At 43.8% G+C, this 20,285-nt stretch overlaps 1 protein-coding gene across 1 annotated transcript; it reads left to right on the top strand.

The window, feature by feature from the left end:
- Nucleotides 1-250: 250 nt before the first annotated feature.
- cyth3b (cytohesin 3b) lies at nt 251-19,072 on the top strand. Its single transcript, XM_071516214.1, has 13 exons — nt 251-497; nt 4,987-5,069; nt 5,260-5,324; nt 6,170-6,236; nt 6,418-6,536; nt 6,997-7,077; nt 7,353-7,465; nt 9,165-9,313; nt 10,198-10,309; nt 13,465-13,541; nt 14,630-14,701; nt 14,880-15,034; nt 16,903-19,072. Exons 1-13 carry the CDS (start codon nt 458-460, stop codon nt 16,973-16,975), a joined length of 1,206 nt encoding a protein of 401 aa, XP_071372315.1. The 5' UTR covers nt 251-457; the 3' UTR covers nt 16,976-19,072.
- The last annotated feature ends 1,213 nt before the right edge of the window (nt 19,073-20,285 follow it).

The following is a 20,285-nucleotide window of genomic DNA, read 5'->3' as shown; positions in this document are numbered from 1 at the left end:
GCAAAATGATTTCCGCTTACTCTGTGAGAGAGAGATGTAGAAGAAGAGCACAGTGTAAGAGCTGTAGAAAAAGAATGCAAGAAATGGATAGAAAGAGGGAAGCAGACTAGTGGAGATGTACAGAGGGCTGGTTGGACCAGACTGGGTGGTTGCAGTCAGAGGAATGTGAGCTATTTCCATAACACTACCATCATCTGTCAAGAGGCAGGAACTGTCAAAGTGTGTGTGTGTGTGTGTGTGTGGGCATGTTCCTGTTTGTTTGTGCATGCTTGGGAGCTGCAAGTAGGCAAAGTAAGGCTGGAAGAAAAAGAATTACCTACCAGCCACAATTGCACCTGTACCTGAGAGGGAACCAAGCTGCTAAAAGCAGTGTTCGTGTGAAGTTATACTAGACTACTGACCTACAGTACTGACCCTTACTGACCAACAGAAGGACACAGACATCCTTGCTGATGGAATGTCAGTCATGGGACCAGGGCAGAGGAATTGGCGATGTGGTATGTATTTGATTCAGGAAATAGAAAACTGTCCTGGCAAAGATAAAGAGCAATAATAATATTTTGAGCTGTATTCAGTATAAGAATGTGTATTGCCTTAATTATGCAGGGTTTATTTCTTGAGTAAGATGTAGATATCTTATTCTCACCTACTGCACAATACTATATTGACAGAGAAGTTGTAGGCTGAAGTGACTGTTAACATCAGCCCTATGGGGTTTGTTTGTCGGCGTGTCACAGAACCTGACACACTTATCCAACCTACTTACATCATTCCTAACTCAGCTGGGTTGCACGTAGTTGCAGCGATTGCAACACCATAATGCAGAGGGTTGTGTCCTGAAATTGTGTAAGTGCTCCTTAATTAGCCCACGATGGGAACAGCTACTGCCCTGCCCATGTTTGTGTGGTTGCCATTGTTACGGGCAGACCAGGGCCAGCGGTCCTAATCACAGCAGACATCCTCTCCATTGTCCCGCTGCAAACCTGGAGAAAATCAGGAAGTGTTCCGCCGGCTCTGTTTGCTGTTGGTTTGCTGTCATCACTCTGGACACAAGATTGTCACTCTGGAAAGGACAATATGGGTTGTGCTGATTGAAGTTTTTAGCAGGCAGATGAGCTCATTTGTCCTTGATCAAGGGTCTTGTTTAGAGTAAGGTTAGTGTAAGGGTTACGATTTGAGTTCAAGTAGTTAAAACATGGTGTATCAGTTAGAAAAGATCAAAGGTTTCTAGTCCATTTCCAGTATAACCAGCTGGCACCTTATCTGCCATCATGAGCATTTTTCATTATATACCAGGTAACCATGTCATGAGGAACAAACAGCCAGTTATCATGCCCTCCTCTCGACTCTGTCTCCTCCACGCAATATAACAGGGGGATCAGTATGCAAGTCCAGCTTCTCTGCTGCTCTCCGTGCCAAGGAGGTTGGAAAGGCGTGACCGTTGATGGGATTTAGCCATTTGATTTAGTGATCTGCCAATAGCGGCCCGTCAGGCACGTGGAACAGATCCCAATCTCTCCCCCTATCTCCCGAAACATCCGTCAGTGAACTGTCCCAGGGCTGAGGTCTTCCCGTCTGGACTGTCTGTCAGGGCCGGTCCTAGATTCTCATGCGGGGTGGAATGAGGAACATGACTGTAATACATTATTCAAATCCCTGAGTAGTTTTCTGCTATCAGGCGATTGGGGTCTAAAGGTTCAATTACAGATGGGCAAGGTTAGCTTGGGCAGCAGTCAGTTCCACTGTGTCTAAAAAAAATCAGTAATGGTTGGGTCTTTTTTGCCTGGAACCCAGACAGTGATCACTGACTGCAACAAAGAATGTCATTCAGATCATATCAGCGCAAGAGTGCATCATGAGCGGAGTTGAAAAACAGGCTCTGTTATCAATGGCATGAATAATTTGCATGTGATCACTGATTTCCTTGTTGTGACCGCTGTGACTGACCGGGGCAGGGCAAGTCATAAGTTACAGTTGTCATGGAGTCATAAGATGTAACCGCATAGTCAGAAGCTACCAGATTGATGACAGCGGATTGTATACTAACTATGAGCAGAACTGACAGTGAATGCTGTGAAACCGAACTGGAATTTGATCAGTTTATCCAACTGGGTGACTTTAGTGCACTTTGAAGACAACTCATTCATGTTCAACTCATTCATGATTGGCTAACCCTTCTAACAATAGGACCTTTCTCTATGTGGAAATATATAAACAACTTAATCTATAAAGTCTCATTTGGGTGGGAACCCTCTCATGGTGTGCAGTAATTGCAGACATGCCTGGTCACGGTGCGTTTAAGCGACCGTACCTTAGTGACCCTGACTAGACGGGGCTCTTTGACCTCATTAACCCTCTCCCTGACCCCTGGAGATCGTGGTGACCCCGCTGGTTATGGGTGGCTGGGGAGGAGAGAGCCAGAAGAAGAAGAAGAAGAAGAAGAAGAAGAAGAAGAAAGTGATGGTGAGAAAGGAAATGGGAGGGCACAAACTCAAACTCAATGCCCTTCCCTTTGGAGAAAAGTCTGGACTAAGTGTCTGTAGAAGCAAAGCTCAACACAATGGCAGTTACTGTTCCATATGGAGCTTGAAGACCAGTGAAAAAGAGCTAAGCATCAAAGTTTAAACTATTATTATGACGTATTGATTGTTACTGGAAAGCTGACCCTCAAGCCATAATATGAAATAAGCAGAGTGGTGCTATATTGGTAATCTATATGGCGATGCCTGGGGTTAAGTATGGAGTGTTTGTCCATAGCCTAATATGGATTTTTTTCAGGAGGGCAGTTCTCTATGGGAATATGCACACACACACACACACACACACACACACACACACACACACACACACACACACACACACACACACACACACACACACACACACACACACACACACTCACTCACAGATTCCTCACTAGACGTTCATGTATAATGCAGCAGATGTCCAGACTCGGTAGTACAGTAGTAGTTGCATCCACAATGATATCAGATTACTCTGCGTTTTCCACATGCTAGAAAACACACAGCGGGGGGGGGTGATTTGTCACCCAACGCAGCGGCCATCTATCCCAGACAATTTGTCCCATTCTCTGGTCCAAGCTGGCTCTTTCAGGCAGAGTGGAGGAGGGATGGAGCTAGCGTTTTGCGCATTACAGACGTAGGCTGCCTGCGGGGGTCTCCTCTTGCTCCACAATCACCGCTTTATGAGGCTGCTTAACGAAAACCATGGGAAGAGAGCGACAGAGACAGAGAGAGCTGGGATGTTTTGTGGGCTGTCATCCGTTTCTTCATCACTCTTGATTCTTTCCCTTTTCTTTCCTATTTGGCATTGGGAACATCTTTTTCTGGCTTTGTCTCTCTGTTTCTCTCTCCGTCTCTCTCTTGTTCCCAACTTTTTTTTTCTCTTTTTAACCTATTCTGTCCCCTTTTTAAAATGTTCATTATCTCTTTCAAATGTCTTCTTCTTCTTCTTCTTCTTCTTCTTCTTTTGTTTAACACCCAGCTCCCTTTCTCTCTCCTCTTTCTCTCTCTCTTATTTGGCTTAATTTTCGTAAAAGTTGGTGGATACTGTGTGAGCATCGGCGTGTAAGAGAGATAATCACACATTTATGAAAGCCATCTTCACCCATCTGGGCTCCTGGTCTCATGACTGGCTGCTTGTCTGTGATAAGGAGCCATCAGTGAGCATGAGCACCGTGCCCCCACAACCTAATAACCTAATGGTCCGTGCTCCTGTCACTTTGTCTCACTGAGCAAGACAGAGAGGGGGTGTGGAGAGAAGAAAAAAACAACTTCACTTCTTTCCCTCCATTATTTACAGTGTGGGGGGAAAAAAACAACGGGGAAATGTCTGAATTGCAAAGCTGCTTAGCAGTATGATTCAGTTGGGGGATTTGAATCTGCTCTCACCCCCACTTCAAGCACTAGGGTGGATGCGGACAAAGAGAGAGAGATAGAGGGGGTGTGTGTTAGTGTGTTAGTGTGTGTGTGCCAGTGTGTGTGTGTGTATGAGAGAGAGCGAGAAGAACAGTGTAGGAGAAGCACAATCTGCTACGGCTCCATGTGAAAATGACCTAGTTCCTGTGAGCTTGCTCTCAAATGGATTGCCGTTTTCTGATGTGTGGAGGAGAGAGGGGGAGGTCCTCCGAGGGTCCGGGGGAAAGCTTGACGTGGCACGGTTAAATGAAGGATAAGTAGGTGGCTCTGGGGACCCACCTTGTAGAATAAAATAAATGTCAGCGTGCGGCGGTGTGATTTATGTATGCATACGGGCTTGTGAGCAGTGTGTGTACATGTAGATTCATGTGTGCTCACCTGTGTATATAGAAGCGTTGTGTGTGCTCTGCAGAGCTGCCGTGCAGTAAAACATGTATGTTGTGTGGTACGCCGCTCTCTCTGCGGTGTTAATTACCCCAAATAAGGAATCGACGAGGGGTCGGCCATCAGAAAACTAATATTTGAAGATGCGGGCTTCACCAGATGCTCGGCGGTAGGGTGTGTGTGTGTCAAACACACAGGGCGTAATTTATGGAGGAGATCTCTTTGCAAGGCAAGGGGGAAGTTTCTGCGGTTTAATTTCGCTTGGCAGATAATTCTCATGAATAAATTCCTTCTTTGTATGTGGCTTGGTGGAACCCGCTTCCAACAACTGCTCCCTTTGGTAGATAATTTCCCTTGCAGTTACAGTGGGCCAGGACAGGGAATCCATGAACCTGACCCTGAATCTGTGATCTGTCACGCCTCTGCCTATTGTAACTTAAGCGTAACAATTTAGATCATGAGTAATGTCATTGGGATGGATTCATTGAATAGGTATGCAGAAATCGCCGCCAGCTTAATCCGTGCAACTCTCTGATTGGTTGGTTGGTGAATGTATTTAGTCCATTCACACAACTCTCCCTCTCTCTCTCTCTCTCTCTCTCTCTCTCTCTCTCTCTCTCTCTCTCTCACACACACACTCTCTTTTTTTTTTTATCATTTCCAGTACCTGAAGACCTGTCTTTGGAAGAGAGAGATGAGCTGTCCAACATACGACGCAGGAAAAAAGAGCTTCTGGATGATATTGAAGTGAGTAACAATCATGGGAAGAAATGGAAGAAACACACTGTTTTTTGTTTGTTTGATTGCCCACTATTAAATGGTATGTCCATATCAAATGAGCAGCTTATACATCTCAATCAGTGTTCTGTCTGTCTGTTTATTGGAATGGATGAAACACAAATTGTACTGAGCCAATATCCTGTCCTCTGCTCTGCAGCGGTTGAAGTTTGAGATTGCAGAGGTAATGACTGAGATCGAGCAGCTAACCTGTGTGGGGGAGAGGTGAGTTCCTTCTGTCGTCACCAGCTTTATTGTCCCTCCGCTACGTCCTCCTTTTCTCTCTGTCTCCCTGGAGAAACCATCAACTGTTCATTCTCTCTTTTGTCTCTTCCCCTTCTCTAAGCCGTTTAGCCATACAGTCGCTTCCCCATTGAGCCTCACACCTGTCCTTGTGTGTGTGTGTGTGTGTGTGTGTGTGTATGTGGCTGTGTGTGTGTGTTAATCCCCCTTTGTTTGTGGCATGAAGCGGGGCAGTCCCTCGACTAAACATTTGCTAAACACTCTATTGAGAGGCTTTCATCTGATTGGTTGACGAGGTGGAGTGAGACAGTGTGTCAGGCTGTGTGTGTCTCAGGTGCAGCTGGCAAAGGGGCTCGGCTATTTTAGGCATACAGGAAGAGTAGGGAACACACACACAAACACACACACAGGTGGAGTTTTCGCTGTTGGGTACATGCAAAATATCTTTTGAAGCAGACTAATGTTAAATGACAAACTGCACTAAAAATTCTTCAAAATGGCTGAAAGGTGGGTTAAAACTGAGTCAAATGTAATCTAGATTGAATGCCCCTTTAAGTCCTTTCTATAAACGCACCGTAGAAGTACCGTAGAAGTCATGCTAGATCACATGCAACCATGTATAACGTATTACCTGTTTTTCCTGTTTAAAGCTCACGTCAAACTCAGTCATTAAGCTCACACAGTAGTAAATTAACAAAGTCATGGCGCGTCCTGGACTGACCAAACACAACCTGACAGCTGACCCACTGAACACACACAACAGTCTGGTGACAACGCCACACCCTTAACTGTCACGTGATGGACATTTCTGTGCTCCTTCATTACAGCAAAACGACGCAAAGAAACAAACAGATTGCCATGGGGAGGAAGAAATTCAACATGGACCCCAAAAAGGTCGGGCCTTGCCGCAAACTGTCTGTCAGAATCAATAAAAGATGGTGCTAATGAATTACACTGACCCTCCTTTTTATGATGCTCTTGGAAATTTGATTGAAGAATGAGTTTTTAAAATATGCTCAATTAATATGTTCTCTTCATGTATGTGTGTGTGTGTGTGTGTGTTTTCTTATAACAGGGGATCCAGTTTCTCTTGGAGAACGATCTTCTCCAGCACACCCCAGAGGACATAGCACAGTTCCTCTACAAAGGCGAGGGCCTCAACAAAACAGTCATCGGGGACTACTTAGGGGAACGGTGAGCTCTCCAATTCTCCCTCTGTTTTCCTTCCACCTTTATTTTTCCTTTCCCCATCTCTCTGTCAGATCTACACTGGTTCTGCTCAGACATGGGCATAAAGCCCCAGGAAATTGGTAGTCTGGATTTATGGAGCAGAGCGGCGGTGGGAGAGCATGCCAGTAAAAGAGCTGAACGTACATGTGGTTCTTATCGGAGTGAAATCAGTGGGGATGGGACTGTCAAAACAACACGGCTTTCATGCCCCTTGGCTCAGCCAACACACTGGTGCTGTGACTTGGCCGCCCAATTTTCCTTTCCACCTTGACCCCCAAAATGCATGAAATTGTCAATGTACACTGCAGCACGTTTTCCAAATAAATTCCATATTGACTGGGTGTGTGGAATATCTGTTTTCTTCTTTTTCCATTTGAATGGAAAGACAGTGTAAATAGTTTTTCATGTCCCTCCTCTCCCCCAGGGATGACTTTAACATCAAGGTCCTCCAGGCGTTTGTGGAGCTTCATGAGTTTGCAGACCTCAACCTCGTACAAGCCTTAAGGTCAGCTGGTACTCGGCCTCATGCTGTTTCTTCTGAAGACAGTGTCCTGTTGAAGTGTCAGTAAACAGAGTGTTTACTGACTGCTGGAAATAGTCGCCAATGTGATGATTTTATGTTTATGTATCATCTCTTTGAAACATTAAAAACCTCCAGTGTAATGGTTATCTATAGGTTCTTTCATGAATATCCATAGATTGTGAAATGGATTTGCACAATATCAGTATTTCATGATATCTCATTAAAATCTCTCTCTCTCTCTCTCTCTGCTGTTGTAGGCAGTTTCTGTGGAGCTTCAGACTTCCTGGCGAGGCCCAGAAGATTGATCGTATGATGGAGGCCTTCGCCTCCAGGTACTGCCAATGCAATCCCGGCGTCTTCCAGTCCACAGGTACTACACACACACACCCGCACACACACACACACTGCGGCAGATATATGAGGCAGTCTCAGACAGGGTCCCCAGGACAGATAACATTCATAAAGAGCATGGGCCAGCCAGACCACCCCAGCCTCAGATCAATGCAGCAGGCTACCTGTCTTCCCTCATTACAGCTGGACATGTCTTGGCCCATATAAATCTTTAGCATGTGGCCACACCACTGAAGCTTCTCCTAAACCTCTTGCTGTAGGACAGTAAACGTTCCACAGAGTGCATCTCTTCAGATGTGGTTGTTGTTGATGTGTAAAACACTTCCTGACTACATCCTAACTCTCTCTTAAACTCTTCTTTCACACAATGCCTTTGAGGTTTCCTCTTGTACGCTATCAGTCTGAACTTGACTGGACCATCCAGTCCAATTACTTCTCCTATTCCTGCCATGGTTAGCAGCTAGGTGGCTAATTGCTGTGTAATCAGTATTTGTGTCTCCAGTAGTGGTGATGAAATTGATCACTGGTCAATAGCAGTCTTGGCCAGTCGCACTTGGTCTCCTGTCCCTGTGGTGACCAGGAGAGAGTTGATGAGGATGCTGGTGGCAGCTCAGGTCATGAATATTAATGTGGTGCAGTGGTGACACACCCAGACTTAGTTATTGGTCGTCTCTCAGGATCGGTGCTGTGAGGCGCACTGGGTCATGAGTTATGGTGTGTAGCATGTTGAGTGAGGCAGCAAGTGTGTGCAGGTGTGTGGATGGATGAGGTGCATTTGAAGGGTGGTTAACAGGAGTTATGATATGGAATCACATAGCGTGTGATCGTGTGTGTGTGTGTGTGTGTGTGTGTGTGTTCATGAACACGAATGACTGCACAAAGTGTCCGGGACACACTGACTGCAATGTCACAGGGCCTTGGATGGGGCTATACGTGTGTGTGTGTGTGTGTGTGTGTGTGTGAGAGAGAGAGAGAGTGTGTGTGTGTGTGTGTGAGAGAGAGAGTGTTTGTGTGTGTGTGTGTGTGTGAGAGAGAGTGTGTGTGTGTGTGTGTGTGTGTGAGAGAGAGAGTGTGTGTGTGTGTGAGAGAGAGTGTTTGTGTGTGTGTGTGTTCTAGAACATGGGGCTCTTCGCTGATTAATTTCTCACTTTTATTAGACAAAGTCATAAATTTGTCAGTGTGGAGATCTGTTGATGGACTGCTGTCCGATTCATCACAAATCATTCCTGTTGTCCATCTCAGCCAATGGCATTCAGTACCTTTGACCGTGCGGCCACTGCTCCTATAGAGGTGAGGTGTGTTGAATCAGAATTTGGATTCAATGCAGGATTTCACAATTCGGTCTAGATTTGTGAAAATGCAAAGAAAGTGTCTTTTGATGACCGCAGATGAGAGTTAGCTCAGTTGTTTCCAGCTTTGATAGAGCCGCTCATATCAGTGAGCACCAATGTGGATTGCATTGTCCAAGATCACTGGAATAACTTTTTGGAAATGTTGGTGGATTTTCTCTTAAATTCTGAGAATATGTGAATCATCTTTGAAGGGATGATATCATAGACCAATGAGCTAGACTAAGTGACATATGACACCTTTGTTGTTATTTCCACACTAACCCGTACGCTTTAAATTGGGACATACATTCATATACACACATAGGCCCATGCTGTATTTTATATACATATGTTTATCAGTGACGCTGTGTGTCTTGTCCTCCGCAGACACCTGCTATGTGCTATCATTTGCCATCATTATGCTGAACACCAGCCTGCACAATCCCAACGTCAGAGACAAGCCCCCTGTGGAGCGCTTCATCTCCATGAACAGAGGGATCAACGAGGGGGGAGACCTCCCAGAGGAGCTACTCAGGGTGAGAGTGTGAGCTCAGTGTAGTGAGTTGGGTAGTTTTGACGAATGTATGCAATGTATAGGAAAAAAAAAAAAAAAAGCATCATTGTCACAGATGACACGTTAAAGTCCTTGAATATAAGAAACATGGCCGCATACATGGACATTATTAACATTATATAATAATTAGAATTCATTGATTCAATACAAAAAGCTAACAGTGTGTTGTGTGGAGAGAGAGTCAGACAGAGAGAGAGAAAGAGAGAGAGTGAGAGAGATCTGCTGGAAGTTTTCCCTCTATGTGAAGCAGATAAAGAAGTCATGCTTCAGTAATTGAGATATTGCAGCTCAGCCGAATGAGATCTTCCCCCCAGATACTGACGCTAACAATCTTCCACGATCTCTCATAGAAAAAAAGAAAAAGAAAAAAGTCGTTCTACCCACATACTGTAGGCTGAAGTCTGTACCAAAGTGCCCCTGGCTTCAGTTAGGTACAAAAGGGCACAACTTTGGAAAACTAGCTTTTTGTTATACACTCTCTCACGATCACACTTTCATGCTTTTTACCCAAACCCGCTCCCCGAGTCATTTGAGGCATGAATCGTTATAGCGTTTCTCACTTTCCCTTTCCAAGACTGAAATAGAATCTGTCAATGTCATGTTTTATGCGCCCTTAATCTGAAGGCTGCGATGAGTATTTGGAGATGCAGGGAGATGTGTGGGCTCATCTCAAAGTGTTATGTGCACTGATGCTTTGCTGTTTCACAGTGTTTTCCCTCTTCTCCCCATTTGTTCTCTCTCTCTCTCTCTCTCTCTCTCTCTCTCTCTCTCTCTCTCTCTCTCTCTCTCTCTCTCTCCCTCCCTCTCTCTCTCTCTCTCTCTCTTTCTGTGCTTCTCTCTTTCCAGAATCTATATGAGAGCATTAAGAGCGAACCCTTTAAGATCCCAGAGGATGATGGGAATGACCTGACGCACACGTTTTTCAACCCAGACAGAGAGGGCTGGCTGCTCAAATTAGGTTAGTGACTAGCGCCGCACATTCCCCAGCCGACAGAATGCAAGACATCCTGATTGACTTTATTTGGTTACTCTTGCATTTCTTCTCTCTAAATCTGTGGCTTGTTTTTTTCACTGACAACACAGCTAAGGTACTTAGTGCAGGATAGAGACTCTGTAAGGATCGTGTCACTCTCACCATCTCGCCTGGAGGAGAGGTATCACGTTTTAGACAGCAGGGACTAGATTGTCACTGGTTAAATTTTAAAATTGCCGATTTAAAATTTAATCAGATTGAAGCACTGTCGCTTGGAACTTCAACTAGATTGGTGTTTGAGGTGTTCAGAATGTGCAGTGTGTGATATCAGATATATATATATATCAGATATAAGTGACCACAGCTATGCTTTTCATAAAGGTTGATACAGTCCAACCAGAGAATGATTTTCCCTTTTCTGGTTGTTTCATTTGATATCAGAGAAGGCCTAGAGGCTGAAGACTAATCAGTATTTCACAAGAAAAAAGCAAAAATTTGAGAAAAAACTGAAAAAATACCTATGACCATGAATTTGAATGATAGAAATAAGTTCTTTCTTATCCCATAAATCATCTCATGACCCCCCAGAATTATCTGGCGACCCTGTGGGGGGTCCCGACCCCCAGGTTGAGAACCACCACGCTAAAGGATGCAGTGAGACATTTATTGTAAAATCCAGACTGATCTGACAATGAAATTGAGTGTTTCTAGCCAGAGTGAGCTGGAGGTGTGATTTTAATAAAACAGCAGGTTCACGACAGGTTACATACTGTTTCAGTGGTGTGAAGCGGTCCAGTTGCCATGGCACTGCCATTATGGAGGGCAGTGTTGATCACACTTTTTCCCACAATGCACTGCTCACAAAGGAACCAAGGCAGCTTGGAAAGGAATATGTGTGTGTGTGTGTGTGTGTGTGTGTGTGTGTGTGTGTGTACTGGGGTGTTATGCTTTCCCAGTGAGGTAATAGAGTTTTGGGTCTTGTTTCTACTCTGTATTGCTTCATGTGTGTTGGCTTATGTTCTTGTTTGTTTGCATGTGTTTTTGATTTTAAGCTCCCTTCCTCCCTCGCTCCCCTTTCCACACTATAACTTTTAATATGTTTCTTCCTGTTGTTCAGTAGTGCTTACACACCTAGTTACTTTTCACCTCTCTCACTCTCTCTCTCTCTCTCTCTCTCTCTCTCTCTCTCTCTCTCTCTCTAAAACACACATTATAATAGCCTGGCTATTAATTGTCAAAGGTGACAGCGCAAACTCACTGCAGGTGGCTGAGGTCAGACTTTTCTCTCTCTTTCTCTTTCTCACTCACTCACACACACATACCTGGCTTTGACCTGCACATTCCCGCAGCTCTATGTAACGTCTCTGTAGTCTCATCTAACCCAGTATGTATGAATGCAAATAGCCCCAGTGTGGCTTACAGACCCAACATGATTACATTCTAGTACGGTTCCTCCCTGGAGCCATTTCCCGCACGAGTTCTCACTGTAATATTTCTAATTTGACTCTCTAAAAATAAACCCTGGAGGATACGGAGGAATAAATGCCTTTTTTTTAATAGCAAATCTCTCGTTATGCGGAGCGGAAATTAGGGTTTTGGCCACGCTAATTCAATAGCCAGAGTCTATTGAAATGTAAAGGAAACCCAGAGCGTTGGTAATTATGTTTGGCCCATATAGACTCATGTGAGGCGGAATGGGAACGGGGAAGAAATGCAGTGAAAAGTGTTGGAAGCAGAAGTGTTGTCCTACAAACACTTCCCTAAGGCATGGGTAGTATAGTGAGGAACTAATCAGGAATGTTAGGTCAAAGCCTCACACACACACACACACACACATACACACACACACACACACACACACACACAGGAAACCAGCAGAATGTGTGTAAGTGTGTAAGTGTAGGTATGTGGCTTTCTGCTTGCCTGCATGCAGATACTGTCCATACATCTCCCAGCAGGAGAGCTTCCTCAGTGTCCGGGCCTTACCTCTCTGAACCAAGCGGTGTTTTCCTCCAACACAAGGCTCTGCAGTCAGGCTGAGTCCGCTGCCAGAGGGGGAATTCTGTTACAGACCAAAGTGTTGGAGTTTCGTGCCTGCGCTCTCTCCGCTTTTTTGGATGTAGTTTGCACAAGCTAACACGTGAGATGCTGAACTTGCTCTGGGGTTAGGCGTGCGTGTGTTTGTCTGTCTGTCTGTGCACGTGTGTGTTTGCATATGTGTGTACATGCACGTGAGTGTGAGTGTGAGTGTGTGTGTGTGTGTGTGTGTGTGTGTGTGTGTGTGTGTTCCTTCAGGGGTGCTTTAGGTGCCAAGTTAGGTTCATATCAAGTGCTGTGTGCTCTCCTCTCCTGAGATCCAATAGGGTTTTATCCTGTTGCCTTTAAAAATGAATAGGCAAAGTCAGTAATAATTTATCAGTTGCGTGAGTCATCATTTAACGAAGCTGGGAGTTGGGAGAGATACTGGTGGTTGATTGGTGGTGTTTTCTACATGCATGCTGTGGTAATCACACAGTAGGTTTGCTTCAGTTCTAAACAGGCCCATCGACATATTTCAAAAACACAAAGTGAATCACATTTTAAACTCTATTCTTCTGCTTGTCTTTGATTTACATTTGAACCTCCAGCCACAATGATAATAACAATACAGCGCATCAACTATTGATTCTTGGTACTATTGATAATATCACCATACAGTATTATTTAGGCAAGTAAAATCATTTAGGCAAGTAAAAACATGAGAGGTTCTTCAGGTTTGTCCATTAATTCACTAATTAAGTGCAGGTGTGATAAAGGCTACCTGTGAGCAACGATGTGACCGTGTCAAAGACAAGCTCATGTGAAAATGTCAGAGGTACATTGTCCCTTTGATACTAAATCTGCAACACATTGAACCAAAAGTTAAAATACTACATTTTTCTCATCTAAACATTTTTAGTTTTTACAAAGTCTCAGAATGCCAAATGGCAATGGAAACATCAATTCATTAAAAACAGAATCCCTCTCTATATAATTTGAATAGTACATGAGAATCAACAGAGTCTCATGTCCCGGGTCTTGGTGGAGTCTTCCTGACGGGCCGCCAGTCTGTCACTGCGGCCATTGTGTCACTTCCTGTCTCCTCTTCCTCTTCCTGTCAGGGGGCCGAGTGAAAACCTGGAAGAGAAGGTGGTTCATCCTGACTGACAACTGCCTCTACTACTTTGAATACACGACAGTAAGTCTGGTATCAAAGATCGTGTTGTCACGGTAATACCTGTTACAGATCGTTACTCAACCATCTGTGTCAGTATGTACACTACCAGTCAAAGGTTTGGACGCACCTGAGTGAATGTACTATGTTTTTCATTCTCTTAAAGCCATTTTGATCTAAAGGCTTATGCTTAAATGCTTGAAATGTGTTTCTTAGACAAATATAAATAGTGAAGTTGATGCCTATGCATGAATTTCTTTCCAAAGTCTTTCCCTTTCCAGCAAGGCAAAGGGTGGCTACTTTAAAGAATCTGAAATATAAGATATAAGATTTTTTGGTCACTGCATAATTCCATTTGTGTTATTTCATAGATCTGATGTCTTACTATTATTCTAAAATGTGGAAAATAGTAAAAAATAAAGATAACGTGGTGTGTCCAAACGTTTGACTGGTAGTGTATGTGTGTGTGTGTGTTTGTCTATCTGTATTCTTTTCTGTAGCAGTAAGTTTGTATGCGTGTCCTTTTGAGATTTTTATCAGTGCATTTGCCTTTCCATCCCTGCTTGCTGCTAGATCAGCACTGTCCTCTCTCAACCCTGGTATTATCCTGCAGGACACTATCATTATGTCCCGTCCTCTGGTTGGCCTGCTCCACACACACATTATCTGCTCCCAACACTCTGTGTGTGTGTGTGTGTGTGTGTGTGTGTGTGTGTGTGTGAGTGGGGGTTGCGGGGGGGTTCAAGGTTGCAAAACATGTCACAGTGTATTTTCTCCTCTCTGTCTCTACCTCACATCCCTACCCACACACACAAACTCCTCTCCTCTCCTCTTTCCCTTTCTCTTTCTGTCTCTCTATCTCTTCTTCTTTTCTCTGTCTTGTCCTCTGTCATCTTTCTCTTTAGTTTCTTTAATGTATCACTTCATGTCTCTTTTCATGTTTCTCTCTTTTCTTTTTCCTCCCTCTTCTCCCTTCTTTCTCATCTATACATTTCTCTTTCTTTCTTTCTTTCTTTCTTTCTTTCTTTCTTTCTTTCTCAATTGCTCTCTCCCCTCCTCTTCACTGTTTTGTTGTTTTTCATGTCTCTTTTTCTCGTCCCTGTCTCCCTCAGGACAAGGAGCCTCGTGGGATCATTCCTCTGGAGAATCTCAGCATCAGGGAGGTGGAGGAGCCCAGGAAACCAGTGAGTGTTGCTTCATTAGAGACATCATACATCAAGCATCTTTTTCTCAATTACCATGTTTAAAGAAGGTTAACATTAGAACGACAGATCCTGTTCATTGTGCTGTCGAACCTAATTATCTGACAGCAACTTTTCCTGCAGTTGATCATTTTGTCCCCACCTTTCTCCCCCCCCCCAGAACTGCTTTGAGCTCTACAACCCCAATCACAAGGGCCAGGTGATCAAAGCCTGCAAGACGGAGGCGGATGGGCGTGTCGTCGAGGGAAACCACGTGGTGTACAGGATATCAGCGCCCACGCCGGAGGAGAAGGAGGAGTGGATCAAATCCATCAAGTAAGACTCCTCACAAGTAGCCTTCACAGAAGAACCATGACATTACCAGAAAAGACCCAGGAAGGACACTGATACGGGTTTTCTGCATACTTAATCTGTATCAGATATTTAATCTAGGCCACCTAATCATCCCTTGTTACCTAATTGGCTCTTTCAGTCCTCTACTCTCCACTGAGATAGCTGATGTGTGGTGAGCGTTCTGGCGCAAACTGGCTGCCGTGCATCACCCAGGTGGGTGCTACACATCAGTGGTGGATGAGTTGAGTCCCCCCCCCCCACCCCGATATGTGAAGCGCTTTGAGTACCTAGAAAAGCACTATATAAATGTAATCAATTAATTATTATTATTAATTTAATAGACAGTGATACGGGCGATATAGACATAAAAAGTATGGTCACAGATGTCAGATATCATACATAACTCTTACAGTAATAACCTCGCTGTCAGTGACCTGAATATTGGATGCTATGTAATCGCCTGCATAGAAGATGGTGCAATGTCAAAGAGAGTTGGCTCAGCAGAGCAGAGTTGGTTGCTTGTGTACTGTAATATAGTGCAATCCCCCCCCTTCTCTCTATATATTCTGAAAGAGTATTCACTGGGGAAATGATGGGGGATTAGTCACTGCTTATAGCACCCCGGGGGGTGAGCCAGCAGACCCAGCAGACCCAGCCAGGAGAGGCAGCTCCAAACTGGGCTAATGCGTTAGCAGCCACGGAGGCTAACGAGCGGCAGCATGCGCTTCACCAGAGGGGTCCAAGAGCACTCGGGGTCTGGGGAGATAAAAGGCTTTTTATGGAAATCATCATTTTCTCCTCTTGCTAGCATGGAGATGGTTATAGTCGCAGTGCGTTATCTGCTTATCTTTAGTCACAATTTTAGAGCTTTATATAAAACACCTTATTCTGGGGGAGTGGGTGGGCATCTGGGTCAGTGGAGAAAGTGGGCCATAACTTCATCCAATGCATTGGTAGGCTACAGATTTCTATATTTGTATATCTCATACTTTTCCATTCCATTGAACATATTAGGTTTGGTATTCACATATTTTGCATGGATGGCAATGGAGGAAATGGCATTTCATATGAGTCATGGCATCCTTTCCTGGTTGGATTTGATCTCTCTCTATGCTTCAATGAATCTACAGCACCCTACAGAGTTTTTGTTTCGGGAAATTAGGTTGTGGAAAATGACAATAAGCCGTACGAAAGCGGGGCATAGTCATCATATACAGATCCATTCTTCAGCGCGTGGCAGTGTAAAGGGAATCGGAGAAACCCGCAGTGGGGGGGTTGAGCCGCTTCTTGCTTTGTGCTGGTGCTAACAGGATTTAGCAGCCGTGAAACTGGGCTCCTCAGTAGAGCCCAAATGGCTTCCTGACTCACTCGCTCTCATTGTACAGAGTGCCTTTCCCTCGCCCTAAAAAGGGAGCGAGAGAAAGCCGAAGAGTCAGTAATCTTGAGCACTATTGTTTTCCCTCATTCAGACCTATAAACCTGCACAACGGCAGGAGGGAGAGAGCGTGTGTGAGAGTGTGTGCGATTGTGTGTGTGTGTGTGTGTTTCACTACGTGCTTGGCAGAGTTCTAGAGAGGGGAATCAGTGAGAGGTTCCAGCGAAACTCAGAGCGATGGAACCAGAGTACCAAGGAAAAACTGGGGGGGTGGAGGGGAACGGAGGGGGTTCTCTTCAGAAACCATGGAAACCAAACTAGGTCACTGCACAAACTTTTTTCTTTTTTTTTTGATCTAGTTAAGGCAGGGGTTTGTATAAATGTGCCTACATTTCCATATCAAAGATGCTCAAGACCCTCCTCTCATGTGGCCTTATTATTTATTTCATTGCTGTCCTTTGATTGGCTTCTCCAGGGCCAGCATTAGCAGAGACCCCTTCTACGACATGTTGGCCACCAGGAAGAGACGCATCGCCAACAAGAAGTGAAGAGGGACAATCTTCTCCACATGCAACCTCCAACCCCTCCGTCTTTCTCCCTTTCCTGCCCCACTTCATGCACACATAACATAAACCACACACACACACACACACATAAGCCTGGTCCCGCAAAGCTGGATTCGCCACAGAAATGACTGGCAACCTCGGTGATGTATTCCTCCAGTGCAGACTCTGATCTTGAAGGCAAACCTCAATCCCTCCCCTGGACTATCTCCAAGTCCCGGACACTCGGAGCTGGGGAGACATGACACACTACTGAGTGGACAGCAAAGCTCCAGGACACACAGATTAGTGGACCCAATATTAATACACAGTGGACCAGCATATGAACAGCCCTTCACAAGACCAGCCAGCCAGCGTGTGCTGATATGAAATAGTCTCCTGTCTCCTGTTTGCTCCCCTCCGCTCTTCTCATCCCATACACTCCCCTACCTCCCCCTCTTACATTCATACCATGTGTCTCTAGGTCTCCCTAAAGCACAACTGCCATTTTTCAGGTGCACATGCATGCATGTGAGGTATTATAGACCAATATGTTTGAGATATGTTTGTACATGTGTGTATGTTTTCTCTGTGAGTATGCAGCAGTGTGCATCTTGTCAGTGCATACAGCATTTACAGTATGGGTGTATAAGTGATATAAGCATTCCCTCCCACTGTGCTTTATGAAAAGATTATGTTGCGATCTAAAATCAGAGTTCAGATGTATGTTTGTAATTTAGACAGGGGCAAGACGGTCCCTCTTCAGAGATGAAAGGCATGGATGAATAGAGATGTGTGGGGGAAAGAAGGAGGGGGGGAGAGAGAGATGGAAAAAGTGAGAGAGAGAGGGGGACAGAGGGGAGAGAAAGTTGGGAGGAGGTGGGGAAGTCGAGACGAAGATTGCAGTATAACCTCACCTGGACCATGTCATCATCTCACTCTGGTGCTGAAGTCTTCTCCCCAGGTGCCATGACAGAAGCTCTGCTCAGAAAAACCTCAGAAAACAGTGCTGGGTTAGATTTAGGTTGATTTTAGGTTCCAGACAAAGCATTACAGTCTTGAGTCAGCTGGGCTGATTTCATTTATTTGTGTGGAGCACAGAATTTTGAAATGTGCATACTTTTATTTTAGTTAATTGAGTAGTAAAGGGGCTGTTGCCTAGGCTTAACATGAAACTTACTTTTGGACTAAAAGCCCTTTCAATAGAGAAACTCTTTACAGTCTCAAAGGTAGGTTTTGTCTATGCCTATGCAATTATCCAATAGGGTACCAGTCAGATTAAGCTTTTCTGTTCAAGTCTCTCAAGGTCCAAACATGTTGGCCTATGTCAGTGAAGGTCGATGTATTGATGTGATCCTGTATGCATTTGGTTTGTAATCCTACAGATTCTTGCTTGCTTTTTGTGTTCTTCTTTGAGAAAAATATAACCAACTATCTTTTTGTATTTATTTTCGTTTGTGAAATGGTTTAATGCTACCCGTAAATGTTAAACAATATATGCTTAAGTTATGTATGTATATATAATGTATAGGTTTTTGGTCTCTTTTTGTTGTCGTATGCACACTCTGTGTAACATGTTTGAGCCTACTGGCAGAACTTTGCATCAGCTGAAGTTTGGGGTCTTCTTTACAAAAGCCTTAAACATAATCATAAGAAAATATATGAGGATGATGATGATAATGGTGATGATGATGATGATGATGATGATGATAATAATAGTGGTGCTGTAATGGACAATAACTGTGATGATGATAAAAAAAAGCCATGACCGATGATTGAGGAAGATGTTTGCATTTCTGATGATGATGATGATGATTACAGTGAAGATGGTGCTGATGTAATTTCAATGATGATGATGATAGTACAGTAATATCAGTGATGATGATGGTAATATATCAGTAATGATGATGTCAACAAACTATTAAGTCTAAACCAGTAGTTTTCTATGTGATTGTAAAATAAAATGAAAGCCCTGTGGTTGGGGCAGAATATTACCTTCTACTGCCCTGTGTGGGCTATAGCTACATTAACTTTTATATTCTCTGTAAAAGCTATTGGTCACGTTGTACATTACGTGTATCTACATAAAGTATACATAAATCTTACAGCAGATGTATGGCGTATTTATTATTGATGCTGGTCTTGACCTACATATTTGCATAAGTAATGAGCTATCACTAATGAATTATCCAGATATTCATCATGAGACACTGTGGCGTGCTTTTTGACATCGCGCAGGAATTTAAAACACTCTTCATGCAGAGCAGTGGGTTGTAATTGTACCTGAATACTACATGGTAAAAAAAAAGACAGGAAAATGAAGGCAAGGAAAGGAAAACATCCTGGGTTCCTGTGGGTGATCCGGCTGGGGGAAGAAGATGTGGAAGAGAATGACTGAGGGGGGAGCGCCCTCTACTGGTATTATCAGGGAACAACATATGAGGCAAAAATCTACTACAGCAAGAGAGGAAAGTGTCCACATCAGCAGCCCATTTAGATCTTTACATGTTGCTCCTGATGAACTGGACTACACTGACTCACCTTTGTTTCCAAATACAATTAGTTAAGACATTGGAGCCCAAAGTGGAGTCCAGGGGCTCAAAGTGAGGGTTAATATAATTTCACCATTATTTATTTGAAAATAGGACAGTGAGAGAATGTTATAGTAGCCTAATATAGATTTCACTCTCTCCACAGTTACAGACAATTATCCAGTTCAGCACTAAATCAGTACCAGGTGCATGGCATTTAAATAAATCAAATCAAATCAAATCACTATTATTATATATAATAATAATGAATAATAATAAAGATCTTGTCTGTGTGACAAAATCTCCATCTGTGGCCCCATGTGTGTTTATTTGGGGTCCTTGACATGGAAATGTTTGGGAATCTCTGAATAATAGTTTGTAAAATGATTGGTGCTGATTGTAAACTAGATCTATATGCTTCCTCACATTTTTCAATGGAAATTCTTACTCTATATGGCCAATCAAAAGCTGGCGATGCATTACTCAGAAACAAGAGAATTATGAAGATAAGTTGTCAATAGCAGCCAGACCAAAACAGACCAAATGCTGCCTCCCAGTGGGTAAATGTAGACTTACAGTTGTAGAGTCACAGTATATGGAAGACAAAACAATAGGCTCTTTTATGGCAGACGTTTTATTTTACAAATGAAGTCTCCTGCAGACACTGTACTATACATTTACATGGCTATGGTACAGTGTAGGTGTACCAAGCCTGATACCAAGAATAAAAGCATTTACCATGTACAAGGCAATGCAGCAAATTTCACATCTTTACATCAGTTGTA

The sequence above is a fragment of the Centroberyx affinis genome, unplaced genomic scaffold (genome assembly GCF_046629955.1).
Source record: "Centroberyx affinis isolate AG114_WGS23_722 - 3 ecotype Tasmania unplaced genomic scaffold, CSIRO-AGI_Caff_v1 ptg000395l_1, whole genome shotgun sequence".
Classification (NCBI taxonomy): domain Eukaryota; kingdom Metazoa; phylum Chordata; class Actinopteri; order Beryciformes; family Berycidae; genus Centroberyx; species Centroberyx affinis.
Note: the sequence above shows the minus strand (reverse complement) of the source record. Positions and strands in the feature narration are given on the sequence as shown.

Excerpts from the sequence above, each read along its gene's own strand:
- cyth3b (XM_071516214.1), top strand. The coding sequence starts at position 458 with ATGTCAGTCATGGGACCAGGGCAGAGGAATTGGCGATGTG. Across the intron at positions 7,466-9,164 it reads CGGCGTCTTCCAGTCCACAG|ACACCTGCTATGTGCTATCA; the intron begins GTACTACACACA and ends TGTCCTCCGCAG. Across the intron at positions 10,310-13,464 it reads GGGCTGGCTGCTCAAATTAG|GGGGCCGAGTGAAAACCTGG; the intron begins GTTAGTGACTAG and ends TCTTCCTGTCAG.